Source organism: Erythrolamprus reginae, chromosome 6 (genome assembly GCF_031021105.1).
Source record: "Erythrolamprus reginae isolate rEryReg1 chromosome 6, rEryReg1.hap1, whole genome shotgun sequence".
In the NCBI taxonomy this organism is placed as follows: Eukaryota; Metazoa; Chordata; class Lepidosauria; order Squamata; family Dipsadidae; genus Erythrolamprus; species Erythrolamprus reginae.
In genome coordinates this window covers 80415138-80441474 of record NC_091955.1, presented here as the reverse complement: position 1 = coordinate 80441474, position 26337 = coordinate 80415138, and the positions used below count along the sequence as shown (strand labels likewise).

General features: G+C 41.0%; 1 protein-coding gene across 1 annotated transcript; it reads right to left on the bottom strand.

Annotated features, from left to right (window-relative positions):
* Positions 1–1908: 1908 nt before the first annotated feature.
* Positions 1909–9843, bottom strand: YARS2 (tyrosyl-tRNA synthetase 2). Its single transcript, XM_070756357.1, has 5 exons — positions 8938–9843; positions 5391–5558; positions 4518–4673; positions 3363–3533; positions 1909–2352 (listed from the first exon to the last, which is right to left on the bottom strand). The coding sequence occupies exons 1-5, from the start codon at positions 9768–9770 to the stop codon at positions 2181–2183; spliced, it is 1500 nt and encodes a 499-aa protein (XP_070612458.1). The 5' UTR covers positions 9771–9843; the 3' UTR covers positions 1909–2180.
* Positions 9844–26337: the final 16494 nt, after the last annotated feature.

Sequence of the window (26337 nt, the reverse complement as noted above, 5' to 3'; positions counted from 1 at the left end):
GTTTGTGGCCTTTGCAAATCTGTGGAAATAGATGGTCTTGAATTTAATAACTGCTATGCCAGGATTCTGGCAGAATTCAATGAATTGCACTAGTATATGAGTTACCTATAGTATTGTATCTCTTTGCCCAGCCATTACCCCATAAACTTAAGTACAGAAAACCCAGACTATTGTTTTACACAAGTGTCTGATAGCATAACCTCAACTCACCAACAAGCAATTACACATTATTCCATTACTCCTAGGATATGCCCAAATTAACCCCTGGGGAAATGATTCTGTTTTAGAGGAACTTCGGAAGAAATAGTTTGTTTATATTAATTTCTGATTGGATCCTGCCTTTAAGAGCTGTGGTAGCACAGTGGGGTTGAACGTAGTACTGAAGGCTATTTCTGCTGAGTGCCAGTTGCTAGAATTTGGCAGTTTGATTCTCAGCATACAAATCTAATAATAATAATAATAATAATAATAATAATAATCATCATCATCATCCTTCCAAGGTGTGTAAAAATTTTTCTGATGTTCCAAGTAAACCCCTTCTCTACCAGGAAAGATGGAATATTTCCCAAAATGTTACATTCCCAGTATGTTTTACACCAGTGTTTCCCAACCTTGGCAACTTGAAGATATTTGGACTTCAACTCCCAGAATTCCCCAGCCAGTGAATGCTTATTACTAGTCCAATTTCCATAATTTTCAATAGTTCTGGTACAATAGAATATAAAATGTATGTCAAGGCAAGGTGCTTTTTAGTATTATAGTGCTGAATCAGATCAGTTACCTTTCACATATATATTTCTTCTTTAATAAGACTTCCTGGGTCTAAAGCAGTGTAAACCTCATCTGCCATAACAAACATTGCAAAGATTTACAAAAATTTAAGATTATGCATAGACAATTTGTCAGTTTCTGTAAGTAATTCTGTAAAGTTGATAGTTTTTAACCAATAAATCCACCTTTTAAAGTATGGTCAGTTTTAATAATCACTTGTCAAAGCAGCTGAGTGAAGTTTCAGTAAATGCAAGCACTATTTTAATTGCTTTGAATAGAAGTACTGTAGTTGCTTAGATTTGTTTAAAAAGAATTATAGCCCAAATTTTTCTATTACTGTTGTTCAATCCTCATTTATTAATGAAGTGTCTGAAAAGGATAAATGCATGAAGTAAATACAATTATAACATAGCTTTGTGAAATCGTATTCTAGTAAATATGAAGCAATATATCTAATGTATTCGCAAGATGTGGTCATTAGCAATTCTGGCTCTTGTAAGTATGACAGTAAGGCCATCCAAAAAATATTTAATTGCAAGCATATGATTAGCACTTCCCATTATTATAGACTGGGCATGTCAAATTAAAATACAAATCTGATTCCAATTATATAAATGCAATTTATGACTACAGCCTTTAACTGATGGTGTAGAGCAATTTGATAGTAACTAGGTTCAGAGAAAACTAAGCTTTAAATATGCTGGGAAAGCAGTAAATGCAGCATTCTTGTCATTACAAAATATCTGTAATATCTAACTTGGAAAGCTTAGGGTATATAAAGTTTTTGTTTTTGATAATATAAAAACAGACTTTTCAGTTAGACCTCAAAGTTATAATAAAATTAACATTTCTCACATATCCCAGTATTTATTTCGAAGCTGAAACTACTGATGTTTCAATAATAAGCCACCTCGCTGCATTTTTCAAGGCATTCTAACATTTTTGTCCAAATTATCCACACCATAAAATGACACTAAATAGAATTCCCTATTGGCCAAGTGTTATTGGACACACAAGGAATTTGTCTCCAGTGCATAAGCTCTCAGCATATTATCTTTGAAAATACTGAACAAAATTATAGTGTTTAGAATAGGCCATTTTACCTAAAGCTTGTAATTCAAATAATAATGCAATTAGTAAATTTTTGAAAAGTCACTTTAATGTCCTTACTGCAGAGAATATTTCCACAATAATTTATACATTTAAATTCCATTGTAACTGAAACTTATTACATGTATTTCATAAAACCTCACCCATTCTCCAAATGATTCTGTAGGTAAGCAGGTCTCACTTGGTGAGAAAAAACACTATACACAACTGCTCCACTGTCCTTGATGTGTACTTCTGTATGTTATGCCTGATATCTTTGAAAGGTGACCTTTTATAACTTACTACAAACCTTAATATGGTCAAGTTTCATGTGGCAACTGAAGCCATTTTATAATATAATAGTTCTTCTTTCCAATCCTCAGTAGCGATAAGCCATTACTGAGAATATGTTGTCCAAGAATAAGTACAGCTTCGGGATTAGTTTCTGTAATATGGTTTATAGAAACCGCACCAACTGTTATGTCACGGTATCTGGAGGAAGAAATTGTACAGATGGACTTAAGTGCTAATAGATCTCAGATAGTTTAGAAATAATCAGTTTTTGTCAGGGATGTTATGCAGGGCAGATTTGTTATTTTTAAAACTTGAAAGCAAAAGAAACCGCATATTCTGATAGAATTGCAAGTACAGTGATACCTTGTCTCACAAACTTAATTGGTTCCGGGACAAGGTTCTTAAGGTGAAACGTTTGTAAGATGAAACAATGTTTCCCATAGGAATCAATGGAAAAGCGATTAATGTGTGGAAGCCCAAAATTCACCCCTTTTGCCAGCCAAAGCACCTGTTTTTGCGCTGCTGTGATTCCCCTGAGGCTCCCCTCGCTGGGAAACCCCACCTCTGGACTTCCATTGCCAGCAAAGTGCCCATTTTTGCACTGCTGGGATTCCCTTGCAGCATCAGAAAAACACGGAAGTCCGGAGGTGGGGTTTCCCATGGAGGGGAGCCTTAGCAGCGCAAAAACGGGTGCTTCGCTGGCAACAGAAGTCCGGAGGCGGGGCATCCCAGCGGCGGCGGTGGGTTTGTAAGATGAAAATAGTTTGTAAGAAGAGGCAAAAAAATCTTAAACCCCGGGTTTGTATCTTGAAAAGTTTGTATGACGAGGCGTTTGTAAGATGAGGTATCACTGTATCTCCTGCTCACATATGACCATCACTTCTGCCAGTCTCCCAGGCCTCCCCCAAGTCCAAGAATCTCCCTGTCCTCTCCCATCTATGACACCCCTTCACTCTTTATCTGGGACTCATAGTTTCCCACTTAATGACTCCTATGTCTTAGGGTTACGACAGCAACCAGGACTGCTATTGTTAAGCCATGTGATTAGGTGCTTTGCCACCCTTTCACTTAAGCAACAGCAATAGCCATTGTAACCTGAGGACTCCCTATATATAGGATTCTTGGAAAGTAACTTCTACATAAGGCTATTTATCGTGTAACCTATAGAAAGCAGGAGTACAAAGAGAACAAAACACGTGCTAACTTACCCCTTTGGCCCATCTGCAATTGCATTAGCTTTCCGACATAAATCAAGTAGTGTTGTTCCAGGTTCAAGTAGCATTTCAATGTAAGGTGCTTCTCTAAAGAGCTCCTGTAGTTCTTCATCGGACAAACTTTCTAATGCATCCACATTGCTCTTATAAAAGGCCTTTGTACATCTGGTAATAAAGAAGTCGGTATCAAAACACCCATTGCACCAATATTTGCTATACCAGTTTTTCTCAGTTTCGTATACTTCAAAGTGGCTCTACCATTTATAATCATCCTGCTAGAAAAATACCATGAACGATGACAGTTTTATGTCTTCTCCCCCACTAAATAATAAACATCTGCTGCTCCCAGTAGGAGAAATTCTTTTCATTTTGATGATAAAGCAGGTTTAAAGGACTGGAAAGGCTTCAGTTCCAAAGTTCCTCTGCACCAATCATGTACCCCAACATCCCTGCGCACCATTTGTGAAATAAATGATGAGAAAGTGTCCTTAGCTTTTCCTTTCTTGCTTAGAACAGGGGTGTTAAACTCAAGGCCCCTGGGGTCAAATGTGGCCCACAGGGTGCTTAGTTCTGACCCACAGACCCCTGGAAACAATGAAGGACTGGCGCGCACTGCCTCTGTCAGCTAAAATGCCGAGCTCTGTTTTAGCTGGCAGAGGGTTGCTGGAGGTTGTTGCAACCAAAAACAGCTTGTGAGGCCACGTGTAGCTCTCCCTAGCTCTGTTTTTGCTGGCAGAGGGTTACAGGATGCCATCACAGCCCAAACCAGAGTTTGTGATGGCTCCATGCAACACTCCCAAGTCCGTGCTCGTTGGCAGGAGGTTGCAGAAGGCTGGATGCAAGAATGGAGTTTGGGAGTCTTTTCACTGGCAGAGCACTCAGGCCACTACAGGTGCCCCCGATATGAGTGACGTAGAGTGGGCCATGCCCACCTTGGCCAACACAGCCCAGCCCACCCCCCGAGGTCAAGCACAAACCTGATGAGTTTGACGCCCCTGGGTTAGAGGTTTCCAATTTGGGATGGAGAAATTAAGAGGGGAAATCCACAATTGCCTCTCCTGTTGCCATGTGTAAAGCTACAGCCCTTGCTTATATATCCATTAACTTTTGTCCAGCAAATGAGACTTAACAAATTCAATATGTCTTTACCTCTTGGCAGATTCCAGGCCATTCCTGCCATGAACAAGCTTAGTTACTTCAGCAGCAAGCCGCTTCTGAGGGCCCCGCTTCTCAGGTGCTTTAGCATGCACTTGCATGATATGATCAATTTCCATATCAGAAAGGAAAGTAAAAAGCTTCAAGTACCTTAAAGAGAAGATAGAATTATTTTGCTTCAGTGTCACTTAATACAGATGTTTTTTTAAAGGGTACATAATTTAAAAGTGGGACAACTACATTGTTTCTTTTTCTAGAAACCTCACAGCAGTAATTATTTCTGATCAGACAGAAACTAAAATAATATGACAAACTAACCACAGTAAATGTAGAAACCTTCAGCTCTGAAAATTGAGAGGCTGTTTTGAAAATAATGTATTATTTGTATTGTAATTTATATAGCAAGCAGTGGAGCTGTTAACCTTTGTTATTCATCAACCCATAAAATTGAGGGTGTGTTTTAAGTTATTTAATTTTAAAGTTTATCGAGTATCCAATTGATCAGTTAGAACACAGCTTGGTGCTTTGAATGCCAAAAGTACTACTTCTTGACGTTTGAGATAGCACAAACCAATTGTGAGGAGTCTTTTTTTTTTTAAACTATCACATAATTCTAACTTCTAGGACATTCAAGATGACTACTTTTTCTCTCTCCAACTTTATTATCACAACAATCCCGTGAAGAAACCAGTTAAAGAAATGCAGTCTTCTGCCCTTTATATACCAACATTATTTAAAATGTAAATAGAAACAATTAGAAAGCATCCGGGTATCTTCATAATCCAGCATCCTACAAGGCATCATTCTAGCAAACTAGTCATTTCGTGCTTAGCAGGAAAATAACTTTCCCTGTAGAAATAGACTTGCCTTTCAACAGCGGCATCTGGCTGTCTGACAAAGAACTGATACAGTTCAAAAGGAGAAGTCCTATTTCTGTTAAGCCAAACTGCATTCCCAGATGATTTTCCCAGCTTATCTCCAGTAGTACTTGTAATAAGAGGCACAGTTATTCCATATACATCTTTGTCAGTTACTCTGAGAACAAAACCAGAAATGTTAAATTATTTGTCAATAGAGCACAACATACATTTGATAGTATTTAACTGATCACACCTAACACTGGACACAACATGGACAAATTCATGCGTATTATTTTCAGAAGTGGTATGCTGTTGCCTTCTTCCAAGGCCTTTAAAACCTGATTAAAACTCAAGTTTCCCTGCTCCTAGACAATGCCTTAACCACTAGACCAGTGATTGAAAACCTTTTTTGACTCGTGTGCCAAAAGGGTGTGTGTGTGTTAGCATGTGTGCAAGTGCCCACACCCATTCCCTCCCCTCTATACATGCGCAACTCCCCCTGCGCTGCCCCTGTGCACAATCCCCCCTCCATCCCCACGCATGTGCACAGGCCTCACTGAAGCCTGGGACAGTGAAAAGAACAGTCAAACCAGAAGTTTGGAAAAATGGACTTCCGGTTTGCCCATTGTGCTGTTTTTTGCACTCCAGAGGCTTCAAAGAAGCTTTTTGAAACTCCAGAGTGTGAAAAACAGCCCAACGTGCAAGTTTGGAAAATGGACTTCCAGTTTCCACATTGTGCTGTTTTTTGCACTCCAGAGGGTTCAGGGAACCTTCCTGAAGCCCTGAAATAATAATAATAATAATAATAATAATAATAATAATAATAATAACAACAACAACAACAACAACAACAACAACAACAACAACAACAACTTATTAGATTATTTGTTTCTTCGGAGTCCAACAACAACAACAACAACAACTTATTAGATTATTTGTTTCTTCGGAGTCTTTGCCCCTCTCCAAAGACTCCGAACAAATGCAAAAAATAGCACAAGCAAACCGGAAATACATTTTTCTGAACTTCTGGTTTGCCCATTGGGCGTTTTTTTGCGCTCCGGGGCTCCAGTGAATTTTCCCTAAAGCCTCCGGAGGGTGAAATGGCCTTTCCCAAGGCCAAAAATCAGCAGGCTAGCACACACATGCATGCTGGAGCTGACATAGGGGAACGCCTCATATGCCCTCCAATATAGCTCCGTGTGCCATCTGTGGCACATGTGCCATAGGTTTGCCATCATGGCACTAGACCAAACTGGCTCTTAAGTTCTTAGGTCATATTAAATGGCCAGCACATATTTTTAAAAATCCAACTATTTACAAACCAAATATATTTTAAGTTTTATAAGTGTCCCTCAGCCTGATATCATCTTGATATATAGACAACTTAATACATCAAACTACAACTTGCTTTATTTTATTTTCAATCACCTATGTATAAGACAGCAGTTATACTCCAGTATATTGGATGCACATTAGGTTGTGGAAGGAATATAAGATAAGAGCTCAAGTGGCAAAGTGGTTAGAGTGCAGTGCTGCAGTTCATATCTTACCAGCTCAAGGTTGACTCAGCCTTGAGGACCCAGATTGTTGGGGGCAATATGCTGACTCTGTAAACTGCCTAGAGAGTGCTGTAAAAGCAGTATAAAGTGGTATATAATCTAAATTCTATTGCTAGTCCAAACAAAGACAGCCTACTATTTTTCAAATATTCTGGACCAACTCCTATCAGCTTTGTCTAGAATTTTGAAAAATGCTACCACTAATAAGAGTTCCCTCCCCAAAAGATACTGGGAGACAAATAATATTTAATTATTTTCTTATGGTTCAAAAATGTATTATTGGCCAGAGCAGACTTGAAAAAGCTCAAAAAAGCCCAAAGGGGAAGGAGACCAAAATGAAATTGTGGCCCTTTTTCTAATGTGAAAGGAGACATGAGTACAATGAAGGACAGAAAAGGACAGATCTAAAGGAAGAACACCCAGAAAGCCCAGTTGTCTCTTGAAAAAAGCACCTTTAGAACAACTATGACCCAAATGACTGAGAATCTCATAGATATTTAGGAAAAATAAAGGACATTGTTTATGTTTAAAATATGCTTGGAGTCTTTATGGAGGCTCTGGGTGAAACTCCAGTAAGGGCATCCTATAGCATTATCAAATGTTACAATCCAGCTACAAAGAAGATCTGATTTACACTGCTTTCTTAGCCAATCGGCCAGTTCTGGAAGTAAACTCTTGAAGAGTTTAGGATTCTTTTGCATTCTTGTTGCGAAGAGATCACTGTGTGGAGGATAATAAAATATGCTTTATTACATCTACATCCAAACATTTTTGGTTCCTTATTTAAGGCAGGCATTTTCACCTAGTCAAATTAAAGCAATAGCATTCAGACTTATATACAGCTTCATAATGCTTTTACAGTCCTCTCTAAAGGGTTTATAGAATCAGGAAGGATGGAAGGGTGAATCAACCTTTACTCCCATGGAACCCCCAAGAGAGAGACCAAGGCAGCCAAATCACCCCCCCCCCCAAAAGTGTGACATCCTCACACAAAATTCCATGACTTACATATTTGCACCAGATAGATTTTGTGTGATGACATCGCTTATATACCATAGACTTAGATACTGCTTCAGAGTGCTTTACAGCCCTCTGTAAATGTATACATGACACATGTAGTATATATATAACACCCCAACGGTATGTTTACAGCATTCCCTGGGTGGTTTGCAAAGTCAGCATATAAAGCCCTACATGGCATAGAACCAGACTATCTCTGAGACCGCCTTCTGCCGCACGAATCCCAGCGACCGGTGTGGTCCCACAGAGTTGGTCTCCTTAGGGTCCCGTCGACCAAACAATGTCGGCTGGCGGGACCTAGGGGAAGAGCCTTCTCTGTGGGGGGCTCAGCTCTCTGCAATCAGCTTCCTCCGGAGATTCGCACTGCCCTCACCCTCCTCGCCTTCAGAAAGAGTTTAAAAAACCCCTGACCAATGAATGCTTTAGTTTTATTGTTGAATGAATGATATTGATGATTTTTCTTTTTAATTAGAATTTTAAAGACTGTTTTTTTAAATGTATTAATTGGATTGTTATTATTCTTGTTTTTCTGTACATGCTGTGAGTCGCCCCAAGTCCTCGGAGAGGGGCAGCATGCAAATCCAATTAACTAAATAAATAAATATAAATAAATAAATATTGCCCTCAACTATATGGGTCCTCATTTTAGTGACCTCAGAAGGATGAAAGGCGGAGTCAACCTTGAGTGGTCAGGATTGAACTCCTGACTGTGGGCAGAGTTTGCCTACAACAGTGTTTCTCAACCTTGGCAACTTGAAGACATCTGGACTTCAATTCTGGGAGTTGAAGTCCAAATGCCTTCAAGTTGCCAAGGTTGGGAAACAGTGGCCTACAATACTGCATTCCATCCACTGGCATTCGCTGGCTGGGGAATTCTGGGAATTGAAGTCCAAATATCTTCAAGTTGCCAAGGTTTGGAAACACTGATCTAGTCCAACCTCTCCTCCCCCCGCCCCCAACTACTTTCTGTCTTACTTAGAGACAAGGTCGTATCCAGACATAATATTGCCCAACTGGTCGCCTCCGCCCAGCTGAACCAGGCAGCCGTAGCTACGGTACAAGTGCAGGAAGTCGTAAGCCTGAAGGGCGGGGTAGAGAAACTCGGCCAAGCCCATGCCTTCGGGGCTGCTCAAGCGGGCCTTGCAGCTCTGCCGGCTCAGCAACGTGCCCATCCGGAGGTGACCCCCGACGCCGGCCAGGAAGCCGATCACTGACTCGCTCTCCAGCCAGCTGGCGTTATCCAGGAACTGGACATCGCCCAGGCGCTCGCCTTCCTCGGCCGGCCAGAAGAGCTCGCGGTGGTTGTAGAAGAGCCGCTGGAGCCCCTCGCGGAGGCCCCCCGCGCACTCCTGCACCTGCTCCGCCGTCAGCTCCTCCCGCGCTTTGGTGCGGCCGGTGGGGTCCCCCAGCCGCGCCGTTGCACCGCCCACCAGGGCGATGACGTTGTGGCCGGCCCGCTGGAAGTGCAGCAAACCCAGCACGGTCAGCAGGTGCCCGACATGCAAGGAGTCGGCCGTGGGGTCGAAGCCGCAGTAAGCCGTGACGGGCGGGCGGCCTGGCTGGAGGAGCGCAATGAGGTCCTCCTCGGCGGGCTGGGGCGGGAAGACCTCCTGGAACAGACCGCGCCCGTATTGGGTGGCTAAAAGCCCCTTCGCCACGGGGGACCCCGGCGTCGGACGAGCCTCGGGCTGATGGCTGTGACGCTGACGCCGCGTCTGCCAAACCGGGAGTCGCGGCGGCTTCGGCGCTGCTGCCCTCCGAGTCGAAAGAAGCCATAGATGGCCGGCCCGGAGCGTGGGCGCCGCCATCTTGCCTACGGAAAGTCCGCTGAGCGCTGAGCGCGAGGCATGCCGGGAGGAGGGCGGGGCCAAAGCGTCCCATCTCTCTGCTCTGCTGGTGGTGGCGGAGGGTGGGTTGTTGTGGGGGAGGGGGAGAGAAATCTCCGCCTCCAGAATCATCCGGATTGGAACGTCGAAGGGGCCTGGGATGCTTCCTTGACATTCCCACGTTTCCAGATTTGCTGGCTTGAAGGTGAGGGACTCGTCGCTCAAAAATAATAATAACAACAATTTATTAGATTTGTATGCCGCCCCTCTCCTTTAAGCCAGGTGTCTCCAACCTGGGCAAATTTTAAGACTTGTGGACTTCAACTCCCAGAAGTCCTCAGCCAGTTTCAGAATAGGCTGCAGCCTACTTCCATCTCCTGTCTGATAAACTTCCACATTGGTTGTGAAGAGGGAGTATTGGCTGCTACACAGTATAGCAGTGTTTCCCAACCTTGGCAACTTGAAGATATCTGGACTTCAACTCCCAGAATTCCCCAGCCAGCATTCGCTGGCTGGGGAATTCTGGGAGTTGAAGTCCAAATATCTTCAAGTTGCCAAGGTTGGGAAACACTGTCGTATAGGATGTGAAGAGTTTGGGATAACTGCACTTTGATGCCTCTGCATCCAGAACTGCTTACATTCTGGAGCAGTGCTTCTCAACCTTTGTAATGCCGCGACCCCTTAAATACAGTTCCTCATGTTGTGGTAACTTTAGGATGAGGAATAAGTTAATATGAATGCTAAAAGATAAGGCAAATGATTATAACAGTTAAGAGATTATATACAGTATTTGTGTATATGTGTGAGAAATATATATAAAAAAATAAAGTATAAAAAAGGCATACTTTTAAGACCTACCTACTTTCACAATGAAGACTCAGAGCATGCTTCATCCCAGCTTGAGCAATTTATTTATTTAAGTCTTAAATTGATAATATAAGTCCACCTCATAATCTAGTAGGTTTGAATCCGCTCAGTTCGCCAGAATCTGTCTTTGCATGATCAGAATAGACAAGTCTATCTCACTGAAGGTCAATGATCCAACGGCTACTCTCAGCCTGGTTTGGCTGCCTGTTGGAAGTGTTGCCCCGGGTATGGCCTGTGTGCATGTTACAGCTACTGGGTGTCACGCTGTGTATTGCCAGCACCAGAGACATTCAGTAATTAAATAGTTAACTCTGTTTATGTTAATTTAGCTCCGCCCATTATGATGTAAAATCCTGCCTGGACTGCCAGCATCACTTCCTTTCTTCTTGGGAAGAATCCTTCTTTTTCTAAGTCTTCAACAATGTAAGACACATAGAAATTGCCTGGGATCAGGCATAGCTATTTTTCTTATTTTCTTAATAAAAGTAACTTCGTTTGAAAGCCGTTTCTGTAACTTACTCCATCACCTCCATATTTGATTTATTATAGCTCAAGCGGGCTGTAATTTATCTACTAAATCTGACACTGGGAGCCACAGGTGAGAGCTGAGTGACAGGTGGGGGCCAAAGGTGAACACACTGCCCTAATAGCTGCCCTAAAATGACAGCCATGAAGGCGGCCTATGCAAGCGATGTGGTACACTAAGAATCTAGCAAGGCACAAAAGACACCCTGGTCAACCACTGCGCCCAGCCCATCTCCAGTTGTCTCTACTCTTGTCTTGCTATTGGAGCAAAATGGAATCTGGGAAGAGAGTGAGATTAGATTAGATTAGATTTATTGGATTTATATGCCGCCCCTCTCCGTAGACTCGGGGCGGCTCACAACAATGGTAAAAAACAATACATAGTAACAAATCTAGGTTCGACTACTGTAATGCTCTCTACATGGGGCTACCTTTGAAAAGTGTTCGGAAACTTCAGATCGTGCAGAATGCAGCTGCGAGAGCAATCAGGGGCTTCCCAAGGTATGCCCATGTTACTCCGCAGTCTGCATTGGTTGCCGATCAATTTCCTGTCACAATTCAAAGTGTTGGTTATGACCTATAAAGCCCTTCATGGCATCGGACAAGAATATCTCAGGGACCGCCTTCTGCCGCACGAATCCCAGCGACCGGTTAGGTCCCACAGAGTTGGCCTTCTCCGGGTCCCGTCAACTAAACAATGTCGTTTGGCGGGACCCATGAGAAGAGCCTTCTCTGTGGCTGCCCCGACCCTCTGGAGCCACCTCCCCCCAGATATCAGAGTTGCCCCCACCCTCCTTACCTTTCGCAAGCTCCTTAAAACCCACCTCTGTCGTCAGGCATGGGGGAACTGAAATTTTCCCTTCCCCCTAGGCTAATAGAATTTATACATGGTATGCTTGCATGTATGATTGGTTCTTTAAATTTGGGTTTTTTAGATTATTTTTAATATTAGATTTGTTCACATTGTCTTTTTTATTGTTGTTAGCCGCCCCGAGTCTTCGGAGAGGGGCGACATACAAATCTAATAAATAAAAAAAATAAAAATAAAAATTAATATTTAGCAATCTAAATTACAGTCTATTTAAGCAATTTAAATTGAGGCTGACTATGTGCATCTCTCCCTCACTTTAATCCAATTCATGCGCAAATCTTGACATCCCCTTAATGTCAAGGCCCTCTTCGAAAACAATGGACCAACATCGCCTCATTATGACAAAGCACTAGCGATGCAAAACACTGATCTTAGAGAAATACCAACTTCCAAATCACTAAAATCTCTCTTACCAGGAGGTGGCAGTATTGTACTTAGCCTCTAATTACACCAGCATAATTTTAATGGACTCTGATCAGAGAATTTATTATATATATATTAATTTCTATTAATCAGAATAAGAATTGGAAGGTCTTCTAGCCCAACCCCCTGCTGTAGCAGGAGACCCTACCCCAGTAATGGCTAACTTTTCTTTTGTGGTGTGCAGAAAGTGCGTACACATATTATTTTTATTTAGACTTTTATATCGCTTCATAGTGCTTTTACAGCCCTATCTAAGCGGTTGACAGAATAAGCGTATTACCCCTCCAACAATCTGGGTCCTCATTTTGCCCACCTTGGAAGGAGGGAAGGCTGAGTCAACCTTGGGCCAGTGGTGAGATTTGAACTGCTGAACTACAGCTAGCAGTTAGCTGAAGTGGCCTGCAGTGCTGCACTCTAACCACTGTGATAGCTTGTGCATGTGCCGGCACCCATAATGCAATGCACGTATGATACCCTCCCCCCCATGCTTCCTACTGCGTTCCCCCTGCCCTCCTGCACATGCTCGTGTGAAGCCCTCCCCCCAACCTGTTTTGGACCTAGCGTGGACTAAAAACAGACTGCCTGGGGGGACATTTCACACACCCCCGCTCTGCCACCCCACGCATGTGCATGCAACTCCAATATGTGTGCACAAGCCTGCGCATGCATGCCCTCTATGCATGCACGGCACTTACCCAAAAATCGGCTGGTGGGAGGTGAATGCACATCCATGGTGGAACTGAGCTGGGTGATGGATCATGCGCAGCAGGGAAGCATGGGGTGCTATCATGCGTGTATTGTATTATGGGTGCTGGCATGCACACCAGCTGTCACAAGAACCGGGGTGGCGCAGTGGTTAGAGTGCAGCACTACAAGCAAACGTGGCATAGTTTCCCAATCACAGCCCTATCCCATTTCAGATAGGTGACTGTCCAGTCTTTTTTAAAAAACCCTCCAGTGATTAAGCACCCCCAACTTCAGAAGGCAAGCAGTGTCCATTGGTTAATTGTCCTCGCCGTTAGGAAGTTTCTTCATAATTCCAGGCTGTTTCTCTTTTTCCTTAGCAAAGGCAAGATCCTTCTTTCTTTTTTTTTCCCCGGCAAAGAATTTTTTTATTTTTCTCTCCAATCACAATAAAGTAAAAAAATACCAATATCAGGTTGCTTTACAATAGATCAATTTTACAAATTATGGTATGCAAAAACCAATGCTACCTCCTTGACTTTTGACATCTGGATAAAAAATAGCTGCTCAGTTTTCTTATATTATACAGATATGCTATTAGCTAAAACCTCCTTTAAGCTGTTCCACATTTTAAATATCTCAAGATGATTAGGCTGTAAAATTTCAAATTTCTCCATATGTCTTCTATATCAATTTTCATGTATATTTAAAAACCTTTTTAGATAATAAATGCCCATTAATAAGAAATTTCTAAAAAAAACACCCCAAAACTTCCAATGACAGACTCAAGGGGAATAAAATCAAAACCAAATGATATCTTTTTAAAAAATATATATATAATTTTATTGACTTTTTAAAATTTTTACAAAAAGCAAAAACATAAAGCATAAAAGTGTACCAACACCAAACAAGAAAATAAAAATCCCCTTCACCAGGGAAGATTCAATTCTGTATCGTTCATTTGCTTTATCTCTGGATTACATTGTTCATTCTTTCTAAAGTGATTGAATTTTATTTTTTACATTTGCATCGCTTACTGATATTGTTAATATATAATTCTTAACCTTCTCCCACCGCCTCATCGTTACTATCTCATAGTAATGCCCAATTAGCCAAATTATAAAACCTAATTAATAATTCCTTTATATAGGAATCATAAACAAATAAAAATAACTAAAACAAAGGAAACAAAGTTTAAAAGTAAGAAGATAGGATAATGAGAAAAAGGCAAGATCCTTTGAAGAAAAGTTGATACACGCAAATGTGAAGATAAAACCTTTTGTTAAGGGCAGTGACTTCAGTCATTCACCCTGAGAAGTAGAAGGTATTTCAAAAACTAGAGAAAGAATTGTCATTCTAGGAACTGGACAGGGATGGGCTACTGCCCAGAGGTGGAACGCAATGGGGTAGCAAAAATGGAGCTCCACCCTAGAGCACCCAATTTGCACTGAAATATGTTGAAAAAAAAATGCAGGGCAACTTGTATCCACGCCCACAGAGTGGTAATTCTGGTAGCCCTTTACTGGAACTGGATAATCAGAGTGTCAAATGTCAACATTATTGGGACTACTTGGCATTTTCAGGTACATAACCTGGATGATATAGTTGAGATTTGAAACAATCTGAAAGCTCATAGCTAATTTTTTAAAAATAGAACATATTCAAGCTAGTTTCATTGACTGTATTTAGGGCCATTCTATTGATAATAGTAAAGTCTGAATCATGTGCTCAAAATGATAAGATTTCCATTTTTAAAAAAAGGTCATTAAAAACTGAAAATAGATTTTGGGATTAACTCTGCTGGCATGTTTTCATTTTGGGTGCAAATGCAAGATCCTTTTCCTTGAAGAAAAGTTGATATGTGCAAATGCGAAGATAAAACCTTTTGTTAAGAGCAGTGATGTCAGTCACTCACCTTGAGAAGTAAAACAAATTTCAAAAACTAAAAAAAAAACACCCTATAAAAAGCCATCTTAACAGATCCTGAAAAGTCAGTTTTGTGAAAAGTAGTTTTGCAATAGTCCTTAAATAACAAAATCAGATTTGGGACAATACCACAACACTTCTTTTATGGTCTGTTCTGTCTAGATCAGATAAGCTGGATTTTGAGTAATTGAGTAATAAAAATGGATGCACAGTGCGAAAAAATAATACCGTCCAAAAAGCCAAAAACATGCCTTTTATATTCTACTAATGTTGACGCATGTTGTTAAGGACTTCATTATCGTTCACTGCCCATAGTCCACTTATCTAAAATGGGCGGTTACAACTATAGAAAACTGTTTGTTCCATGAAGAATGTGAAATAACTGAGAGCACAGTGTAATTCTGCCGTATGAATCTCAGCGACTGGTTAGGTCCCCCAGAGGAAGCCTTCTCCAGGTCCCATCAACCAGGCAATGTCGCTTGGCGGGGCCTAGGGGAAGAGCCTTTTCTGTGGGGGCCCCGGCCCTCTGGAATCAACTCCCCCCCCAGAGATTCACACTGCCCCCACCCTCCTTGCCTTCCGTAACAATCTTAAGACTCATTTACGTCGCCAGGCTTGGACATTTGAAAACAATAAACATCAACAAAATCACAAACTGTCAGTTGCAAAAGGACACTGTACTTTGATCTGCACGCATCATACGAAAATGCATCACACAGTCCTAGACGCTTGGGAAGTGTTCGACTTGTGATACAGTGTTCCCTCGATATTTGCGGGTTCGAACTTCGCGAATAGCCTATACCAGTGTTTTTCAACCAGTGTGCCGCGGCACACTAGTGTGCCATGGAACATGGTCAGGTGTGCCGCAAGAGGGGAGAGAGAAAGAGAGAGAGAAAGAGAAAGAAAGCAAGAGAGAGAGAGAAAGAAAGAAAGAGAGAGAGAAAGAGTGAAAGAGAGAGAGAAAGAAACAAAAAAGAGAAAGAGAGAGAGAGATAAAGAAAGCAAGAGAGAGAGAAAAAGAAATCAAGCGAGAGAGAGAGAAAGCAAGAGAGAGCAGGGGGAGAGAGAAAGAGAGAAAGAAAGCAAGAGAGAGTTTGTGTATGAGAAAGAAAGCAAGAGACAGAAGGAGGGAGAGAGAGAAATGTGAGAAAAAAGTGGAGGAACAAAGAGAAATGAGAAAATGATTGAGGCAGAGAATGAGAGGAAAGATTGAGAAACAAAAGAGAGAAGTGACTCTTGATTTAAAGCATATGATAAAAAGCACCCAAAGAATAAGAGAGAAACCCCCCCCAGCCCTCACCTGTTTTTGGAAATGGTTCAAGAGTGTGTATACCCACACACACAAGGGGGGGGGCAATATGTATAATATGTACTGTCTTAGAGTGTCATTTTGGTTGGTGGTGTGCCCCAGGATTTTGTAAATGTAAAAAATGTGCCGCAGCTCAAAAAAGGTTGAAAATCACTGGCCTATACCACGGTGTTTCAAAAAATATTGTTTGTTTGTTTGTTTGTTTGTTTGTTTGTTTACTTACTTACTTACTTACTTACTTACTTACTTACTTACTTACTTACTTATTTATTTGATTTGTATGCCGCCCCTCTCCGTAGACTCAGGGCGGCTAACAATTAAAAATACTTCGTGGTTTTTTTCTATACCATGGTTTTTCCTGCCCGATGATGTCATACAACATCGCCAAACTAATAATTATTGCAAATAAATAAGGAAAAAAATAATTATTGTCAATAAATAATTATGTTTATAAATATCAGGATCACTAAGTGTCTTATTCAATGGTGAGTATCAGTAATAATGGTGAGTAAATGGTTGTTAAGGGAATGGGAAATGGTAATTTAGGGGTTTAAAGTGTTAAGGGAAGGCTTGTGATACTGTCCATAGCCAAAAATGGTGTATTTACTTCTGCATCTCTACTTCGCAAAAATTCGACTTTTGCGGGCTGTCTCGGAACGCATCTCCCGCGAAAATCGAGGGAACACTGTATTGTGATATAAAATCCAGCATATCAATCTTGTTTGCTGTGTATTACTGGTTTTTTTGTGAATAAAACAACAACGACAACAGAGTTGGAAGAGACCTTGAAGATCTTTTAATCCAAACCCCTGCTTGGGCAGGAAACCATACACTACTATAAAACTAATGGTTGTATTCCCCCATAAAACTAGAGAGTGTCTTCTGAAACCCCTCTATGGACTGAGACTTCTTTTACATGCTGATTTCCTTGTGTGCTGTTTCTTGTCTGTCAAGGCCATTCCCACATGCCATTTCAGTTGCATGGATGTGTTCTAGACTAGCTGTAACATCTGAATAATACCCTCTGGAATTATTACCAGGATGTTAGTCATGTGCTGTTATCAGCAGCTGACAGTACAAAACTGATAGGTCATCAAATAAAACTCAGAATTCTCGGTGGAGGCACAAATGGCCAAGTTTGAATTAACCTCCTTTGGACTCGTTATGAAAAGACTACAGCTCTCTGGAAAAGGCTTTAATGCTTGAAAAGATGGAAGAAAACAGGATGATGACCACCAGCAAGATGGATGGATTCAGTTAACTGTAGCAATGAGTGCACCATAGGAAAACCTAAACCCCCAGGTTAAGGGTAAATAGTCATGGAGAAAATCTATGTGTCAATAGAGCTGAGAACAACTTATTCACACCTTATCTTTCTCTCCTTCCATCCCTCTCTCCTTCCTCCCTTTCTTCCTCTCTCTCTCTCCCTTCCTTCCCCCTCTCTAGCATGTTCTATTTATGCTCTCTCTGTCTATCAATGTCCGTCTGCCTGCCTGCCTGCCTATCTGAAATAAACAAGGCTTGGTATCCGGTTGCTACTTTTCTTTATTCTCGGGCAAACAGGAATGACATTGTTTCTGTTGTTGCTACAAAGTCATAGGTGTGAATAGGAAGGCGGCGTCTGGTTACAGTTTTTATACCTTCTTTTTTTCCCGCCTAAAGTAACTGCCAGTAACTTAAATTTCCCGCTCCACAAAACAACCAATCAGCTTCAAGCTTCAATAACCCAAATATTTACATGTAGTTGATGAATATTCAACACTATCTATCTATCTATCTATCTATCTATCTATCTATCTATCTATCTATCTACCTACCTACCTACCTACCTACCTATCTATCTATCTATCATTAAGTGCTGTACCTCATGATTCTTGATAAATGTATCATTTCATTCATTCATTCATTCATTCATTCTTTCATTCTGGAAGTGAATAAAATTAAGAATGGTAATTGGAAAATAACTAAGGAAGCAGCATTATTGATAAAAAATAGTGAGGTAAAAGAATATGAAGAAATCAAAATTGCAGCGATAGAAAGTGCCCAGGCAACTATAGTGCTTGGGTGGAAAGATGACAATAAATGGACGATAAAAAATTGGTGCAAATACATGGCGGATCACATTCACTATGAAATTATGGAAATTAGACTACATAATTATAATGAAGGAAAATTAGCAGCAACAATGAGGCGGTGGGAGAAGGTTAAAAATTATATATTAACAACATCAGTAAGCGATGCAAATGTAAGAAATAAAATTCAATCACTATAAAGAATGAACAATGTAACCCAGAGACAAAGCAAATGAAGGATACAAAATGGATTCTTCCCTGGTGAAGGGATTTTTTTTTCCTGTATGGTGATGGTACACTTTATGCTTTCTGTTTGTTTTTTGTAAAATTCTAAAAAATCAATAAAAATATTTATTTTAAAAAAATTAAGTGCTATACCTCATGATTCTTGATAAATGTATCATTTCATTCATTCATTCATTCATTCAATCATTCATTCAATCATTCAATCATTCATTCATTCAATCATTCATTCAATCATTCATTCATTCATTCAATCATTCATTCAATCATTCATTCATTCAATCATTCATTCATTCAATCATTCATTCAATCATTCATTCAATCATTCATTCATTCATTCATTCAATCATTCATTCATTCAATCATTCATTCAATCATTCATTCATTCATTCAATCATTCAATCATTCATTCAATCATTCATTCAATCATTCATTCATTCAATCATTCATTCATTCATTCAATCATTCATTCAATCATTCATTCAATCATTCATTCATTCAATCATTCATTCAATCATTCATTCAATCATTCATTCATTCATTCATTCATTCATTCATTCATTCATTCAATTTCTAAGCCACCCAACTCCTTCCAGATTCTGGGTGGCATACAACAATTTAAAAACATTCAAACAATCAAAGAACAGTTAAAGCCCTTACAAATAAAACCATTCATTTCTTCTTGGCCGGAGTTAGATGGTATTGCTCAATGGCCCCAGGCCTGCCGGCAAATCCAGGTTTTCATGGCTTTCCGGAAGGCTAGGAGGGTGGAGGTGGTACAGATCTCTGGGGGCAGTTGATTCCAAACAGCTGGAGCTGCCACCGAGAAGGCCATCCCACATGGCCCCACCAACTGACACTGTCTTGTCGACGAGACCCGGAGAAGGCTATCCCTGTGGGCCCTAATCGGTCGCTGGGAAATATGCAACAGAAGATGGTCCAGTAAGTCTGGTCCTTTATGTACACTGAGAGCATATGCACCAAAGACAAATGCCTTGCGTGTCCAATCACACTTGTTTATTTTTTTAAAATTTATTTTGTCCAATACATAATACACATTGAAGAGAATAGATATGTAATAATATAAATAAAGAAAAGAATAGAAGAAAAGATATAAAAGTATAGGTGAACATATTTGAAAGGAAGAAAAGATAAATGATATAAGGAGAGACAATTGGACAGGGGCTGGAAGGAACCTGGAGAGGTCAATCGTGGATAGTCTAAGGGAAAAGTGTTGGGGGTTACGGGTTGACACTACTGAGTCAGATAATAAGTTCCACGCTTCGACAACTCGGTTGCTGAAGTCATATTTTTTACAGTCAAGTTTGGAACGGTTAATGTTAAGTTTGAATCTGTTGCGTGCTCTTGTGTTGTTGCAATTGAAGCTGAAGTAGTCATTGACAGGTAGAACGTTGCAGCATATGATCTTGTGGGCAATACTTAGATCGTGTTTTAGGCGCCGTAGTTCTAAGCTTTCTAGACCTAGGATTGATAGTCTGCTTTCGTAGGGTATTCTGTTTCGAGTGGAGGAGTGAAGGGCTCTTCTGGTGAAGTATCTTTGGACATTTTCAAGGGTGTTGATGTCTGAGATGTGGTATGGGTTCCAGACAGATGAACTGTATTCAAGGATGGGTCTGGCAAAAGCTTTGTAGGCTCTGGTGAGTAGTGTGAGATTGCCAGAGCAGAAGCTGCGTAGGATCAGGTTAACAACTCTAGAAGCCTTTTTGGCGATATTGTTGCAGTGGGTTTTGGCACTTAAATCATTTGATATTAGTATTCCAAGGTCTTTTATTGAGTCCAAGGTCTTTTACTGAGTCAATAAAGAATTCTATTCTATTCTATTCCATTCCATTCCATCTCAACCCATCCCATTCCATCTCCTAGACATCATCTCTCTCTCTCCCTCTCCTCTCCTCTTCCTCCCTCTCTTATCTAATATTCTTAGGTTACCTTTAAAAACAAACATTTCCCCCTCCACCTGAAACAAAATCTTGCCAGAAGCACTTTCTTTCTTCTGCTTCATCTCCAAATTCTGCATCTTTGAACTCATACAAGCTAAAATTCTGCAGTGCATTTCCAGTGATTGATCATCCCTTATTTTAGACTGGTCCCAGGAGCATGAAAGTATTCAACTGACAATAAATACAGCCGTACATAAATAAAACTATTGAACTTTAACCCCAGGGAAAAAAGGTCACTTCTGAATCTGCTTTAAATCCCAGATTCAAGCCCTAAAGGAATTTAAGGAGAATGTGTCTCTACTGGGGGAAAAGCAAAGATAAAATACTTATGATAAATTGGAAACAAGCTGAGTAATCCAAAGCAGTTCAGTTGAAATAACTGAATTTAAAGTCCCATGGTGAAACCCCCCCGCCCCCCCCAGAGCCCTGCTTCCCATATCTGGTGTTTACAGCAATAGATTAGCACCAATCGTATTAGAGAATGTTTATGTCTGGTATAACTTCAATGCTGCAAAAGTATTAAGTCCTAGATCCTACTCCTTTTCAGCGCTAAATTAATTTTAACATCAGTGGGTGTATTAGCAAATATTTACAACATGATAAGGAAATTGAATAGATGGAAAGCGATTCACAAGCTTTCAATCTCCTTTTCAATTTGGGGAGGAAATAAACCATCTTGGGAGCTTGCCAATTTGTAGTTATTGGTAGGGGTGTGTTTTGGTAATGTTATTATTATTATTTTATAATCCAAAATAATGTTTGGATGCAGTCACCGGCTGCATTTTGATCCCAGGAAAATGACTAGGAGCTGTTGTGAGTGGTCCACGACCGGGTCAGTTAGGAATGGCTCTGAGGAGGATGAACTGGGCCGGTATTGGTACCCTAGGGCAGTGTTCTTGCCAGCAGATTCAGAGAGGGAGATTTGGAATTGGAGGAACCTGAGAAACCTCCAGAGGTTGTAGATACTCCAATCTGGTAATGTCTGACTCAAAGCAGGAGAGAGACATTGAGGATCAGGAGCCCCTATTAGATGCCCATGTCAGAAGGTCAAGAAGCAGACAGGAATATATATCTTTATGGGGGAAAATTCAGAAAGTGAGTCTATGAAAGTATAGCTTGAAGAAACAGTTGACCACACCCAGTCTGTATATAAGGGAGGGTTTCTGGGTAAAGAGGTGTGGAGTTTCAATGTTCATCATGGTGGAGATTCGGAGTTCCAGAACTGCTATGCTGAGAAACTGCTATGTCTCCTTTAAGAGGAGAGATGCAGAGATGGTGATGAATGAGAAAGAAAAGAAACCTGGAGATCTGTAAAGATTTAGGGACCTTATCTCAAGGAAGAATGTGCTACCCTGTTTCCCCGATAGTAAGACACCCCCGATTGTAAGACGTATCGGGGGTTTCAGGGGGGTCGGCTAATATAAGCCATACCCCGAAAGTAAGACATATGTCTTACTTTCGGGGAAACACGGGGGTATTGCCGGGGGGGGGAGCCCGATGACGCCGCTTCCAAGCTCCCCGCGCGCCTCTCGCCTTCGCCTCACAGCGGCGCCACCGCCTCTTCCCCGGCTTGGCAAAGCGAAGGACGGCGCTGGTCCGAAGCGAGCCGAGTGGGCGGCGGCTTGCAGCAAAGGCGCTTGTCCCAGCAACCGAGTCCTGCCGAGGCTCGGCTGCAAGCGGCCAGCGAGGCCGACCAGCTCCGAGGTGAGCGGCCGGAGCTGCGCCCTCCTTCGCCCGCCTCCTTTCCGGCAGGCAGGTGGGGCTGCCCAACTGCGCAGAGCGGCTCCTCCCCTCCAGACACACGCTTCCCCGACATGTGTCTGTGGCTCCACGCGTGCACGCCGCTTGGAGCCCTGAGGTTGAACTTGGAAAAGGGCTCACAAGGCTCCTGTCCCGCGGCTGCCCTTCTGGACTCTGGGGAGATGCCTTCGGGAACGCGACCCTTTCAATTTTTTTCCAATGTAAGACATACCCCGAAAGTAAGACGTAGTGGGGCTTTTGGGGGTAAAAAGAAAGTAAGACACTGTCTTACTTTCGGGGAAACACGGTAATTAGCTCTGCCCCTATTTGTTATCTCTTGGCCTATTTGAGAGGGGCCTCTGCCAACATGAACTGAAAAGTGTTCTGTCTTTACAAAGCATCTTTAATTATATAAAAGTGTTTGAATTGAATCCTTTGCTCGTAGGAGTTTCTTTGTTCTGATCCATAGGCCCAAAAAGAACAGAAGCAAGGGAACATCTAGCTGTCTATTTACTCAGGAATCAAAATGGGAAAGTATATTAGAAACAGCAAAACTGCAGATACCACCCTTTGGGGATTAATATTAACTGAATAACACTGCAAAGCAGAGTATTGATAATTATTTGCACAATGATATCTGCTAGCTACACAATGATAGGTAATTTCTTTTCCTGCAACCAGCTCTAAAGAAGTCTAAGGCAAATGGAATGATTGAGGCCAGTGATTAGATTGTCCCTTGAGGAAAGGGCATTTGCCCCTCCTTTCTGTTACTCATTATTTTTCCTGTTCTGAAAAAAAGGTGTGAACTGAAACCATGTGGCTAATCAGGAAGCACAAATAGCAAGAGAAAATGCAGTACTGTACTTCTTTCCTTTTTAACAACACCAATAGAAACATAGAAACATAGAAGACTGACGGCAGAAAAAGACCTCATGGTCCATCTAGTCTGCCCTTATACTATTTCCTGTATTTTATCTTACACTGGATATATGTTTATCCCAGGCATGTTTAAATTCAGTTACTGTGGATTTACCAACCACGTCTTCTGGAAGTTTGTTCCAAGGATCTACTACTCTTTCAGTAAAATAATATTTTCTCATGTTGCTTTTGCTCTTTCCCCCAACTAACTTCAGATTGTGTCCCATTGTTCTTGTGTTCACTTTCCTATTAAAAACACTTCCCTCCTGGACCTTATTTAACCCTTTAATATATTTAAATGTTTTGATCATGTCCCCCCTTTTACTTCTGTCCTCCAGACTATACAGATTGAGTTCCTTAAGTCTTTCCTGATATGTTTTATGCTTAAGACCTTCCACCATTCTTGTAGCCCGTCTTTGGACCCGTTCAATTTTGTCAATATCTTTTTGTAGGTGAGGTCTCCAGAACTGAATACAGTATTCCAAATGTGGTCTCACCAGCGCTCTATATAAGGGGATCACAATCTCCCTCTTCCTGCTTGTTATACCTCTAGCTATGCAGCCAAGTATCCTACTTGCTTTCCCTACTGCCTGACCACACTGCTCACCCATTTTGAGACTGTCAGAAATCACTACCCCTAAATCCTTCTCTTCTGAAGTTTTTGCTAACACAGAACTGCCAATGCAATACTCAGATTGAAGATTCCTTTTCCCCAAGTGCATTATTTTACATTTGGAAATAATGAATGCAGCATGTAGCATGCAGAGAATTTGGGCTGGTAAAAATGCAAAGTATTTGAGGAAGGGGAATTGGGGAGGAAGAATCCTCAAATTGAAGTTGAAGTATAGGTAGATTTTACCAAGGTCTGGTGATCTCAGGGGAATAGTCCCTGTGGTTCCTGTGGTCTACAAAGATAATTCTAATGGTCTTAACAATGTAATGTGGCTCTCTCTATTGACCTGGTCTGTAATTTCAGGCAAACTTTGTGGTTTACATAATACCATTGGAATATCTTATTAAGCCCACCACATAAAATTGTGGTATATAAATGATTGTTAGGAGACTCAAATGGAGAATCAAAAATATGCATGGAATTTGAACTTCTTGAACCCAGTAGAATAAAATGCAGTGATGACAAAGTGATGGTGCTAGTGTATGCGTGTTTGTGTTTGTGTGTGTGCAAGGCAAAAAGTAGTTCCTCTTGATATTTGGAGTGTTCCAGTTTATGTCCCATTTAGTGTGTCAATTTCAGTAATTTAAAGCCATATTTTTGGGTGGATACCACAAGTACAAAGGCTAAACTCACTACAGCTCTTATGATTCTATATTATTATTATTATTATTATTATTATTATTATTATTATTATTATTATTATTATTTGGATTTGTATGCCGCCCCTCTCTGCAGACTCGGGGCGGCTAACAACAATGATAAAAACAACAACATGTAACAATCCAATTAATAAAACAACTAAAAACCCTTATAATAAAACCAAACATACACACAAACATACCATGCATAACTTGTAATGGCCTAGGGGGAAAGAATATCTTAACTCCCCCATGCTTGGCGATAAAGGTAGGTCTTGAGTAATTTGCAAAAGACAAGGAGGGTGGGGGCTGTTCTAATCTCTGGGGGGAGTTGATTCCAGAGGGCCGGGGCTGCCACAGAGAAGGCTCTTCCCCTGGGGCCTGCCAAATGACATTGTTTGGTCGACGGGACCCGGAGAAGGCCAACTCTGTGGGACCTTATCGGTCGCTGGGATTCGTCGGTGGTTTTGGATGCAGCATTAATGTTTAGAAAGGTTAGTTCAAGTCTGCTGGCTTCCTCAAAAGCTGCTAGAACTGGATTATCTCAATGTACAGGCTGTCAATAGGAAATCCCTTTACTGTTTGGGTTATCCTGTGCATCTAAGAGTAATTATTTCCTACATAGCTCCCATTATCTAAAGAGAAAAATAATTCACCAGAGTCAGTCCACTATTGCAGGGGTGGGAAACCTTCTGTTTACCTTTCCAGATGTTACTGAATCAGAGTCTTAATCGGTTTGAGCAATAGTGGGAAATGCTGAGATTGGATATTCAGCAAGAGGCTGCAGATACTACATTCTTAAACAGGAGACCACATTCTCAAGCCAACAAAGATATTATTGTGGTCACCATATTGGTTTTTCCATATCTTCCCTTTAAAATACTCAATGTGAGATGGGAATTGTCTAACTTTCCCCCCCTTGAAAATGGGTATAGAATCATAAACTTGGATGTGGCCATGTAAGATATTAAATCCAATCCCTTATCAATACAAGAATCCACATGAAAGCAATACTGAGCGAAGGGGAAATTATTATCTCCCTTAGTGGTTGTTTCTATTGTTTAAATGTTCTTAACACTTAAAAACTTTTTTAAAAGTTTCAATTGGATTTTAACCTCCTGTAATTTAAACCCATTACCTCATTTGCACTATTTGCAATGTGAATAGATCTAAATTCCCCTCTTAGTATACAGTATTTTCCTTCAAGGTTATGTTTCTTGATTGTGCATCTCTCTCTCTAACCTAGAATCCTGCTCTTTCAACAAACTTTTTACAATGTGTTGAGTCCCTCGTATTGAAGTGGCAGACTTAATAATAACAGCTCTTTATTAGTAGTAAAGTGAATCCAGCAAAAGACCAGTTTGGCAGGCTCTCCTTAAATAGAGGGTTGCCGCCTGGGAGGACCAATCAGCGCTATTTATTCTTCCGGTCTGCAAAGCAGACCTAAGTGGAAATAGTGTGTTTACATGCAAATCCTAATAATAACACAATGGGATTGCCTATCATCTTCTTAGAGGAGATAGAATCAAAATAGAAACAAACTCGTTCGTGTTTTTACTATTCAGTATCTTTTTAGCATCTTCATTAGACAGCTGGTATATTTTCTCATTTCCTTGACATTCTGAGCTCAGTCTAAATATTAGCTTTGCTGGCTCCATCTTTACAAATCTTTGTTATGTTCTGAACGCTTGCATTATCC

Excerpts from the sequence above, each read along its gene's own strand:
- YARS2 (XM_070756357.1), bottom strand. The coding sequence starts at position 9,770 with ATGGCGGCGCCCACGCTCCGGGCCGGCCATCTATGGCTTCTTTCGACT. Across the intron at positions 5,559-8,937 it reads GGATACGACCTTGTCTCTAA|AGTAACTGACAAAGATGTAT; the intron begins GTAAGACAGAAA and ends TTTTGTTCTCAG. Across the intron at positions 2,353-3,362 it reads ATTGCAGATGGGCCAAAGGG|ATACCGTGACATAACAGTTG; the intron begins GTAAGTTAGCAC and ends TTCTTCCTCCAG.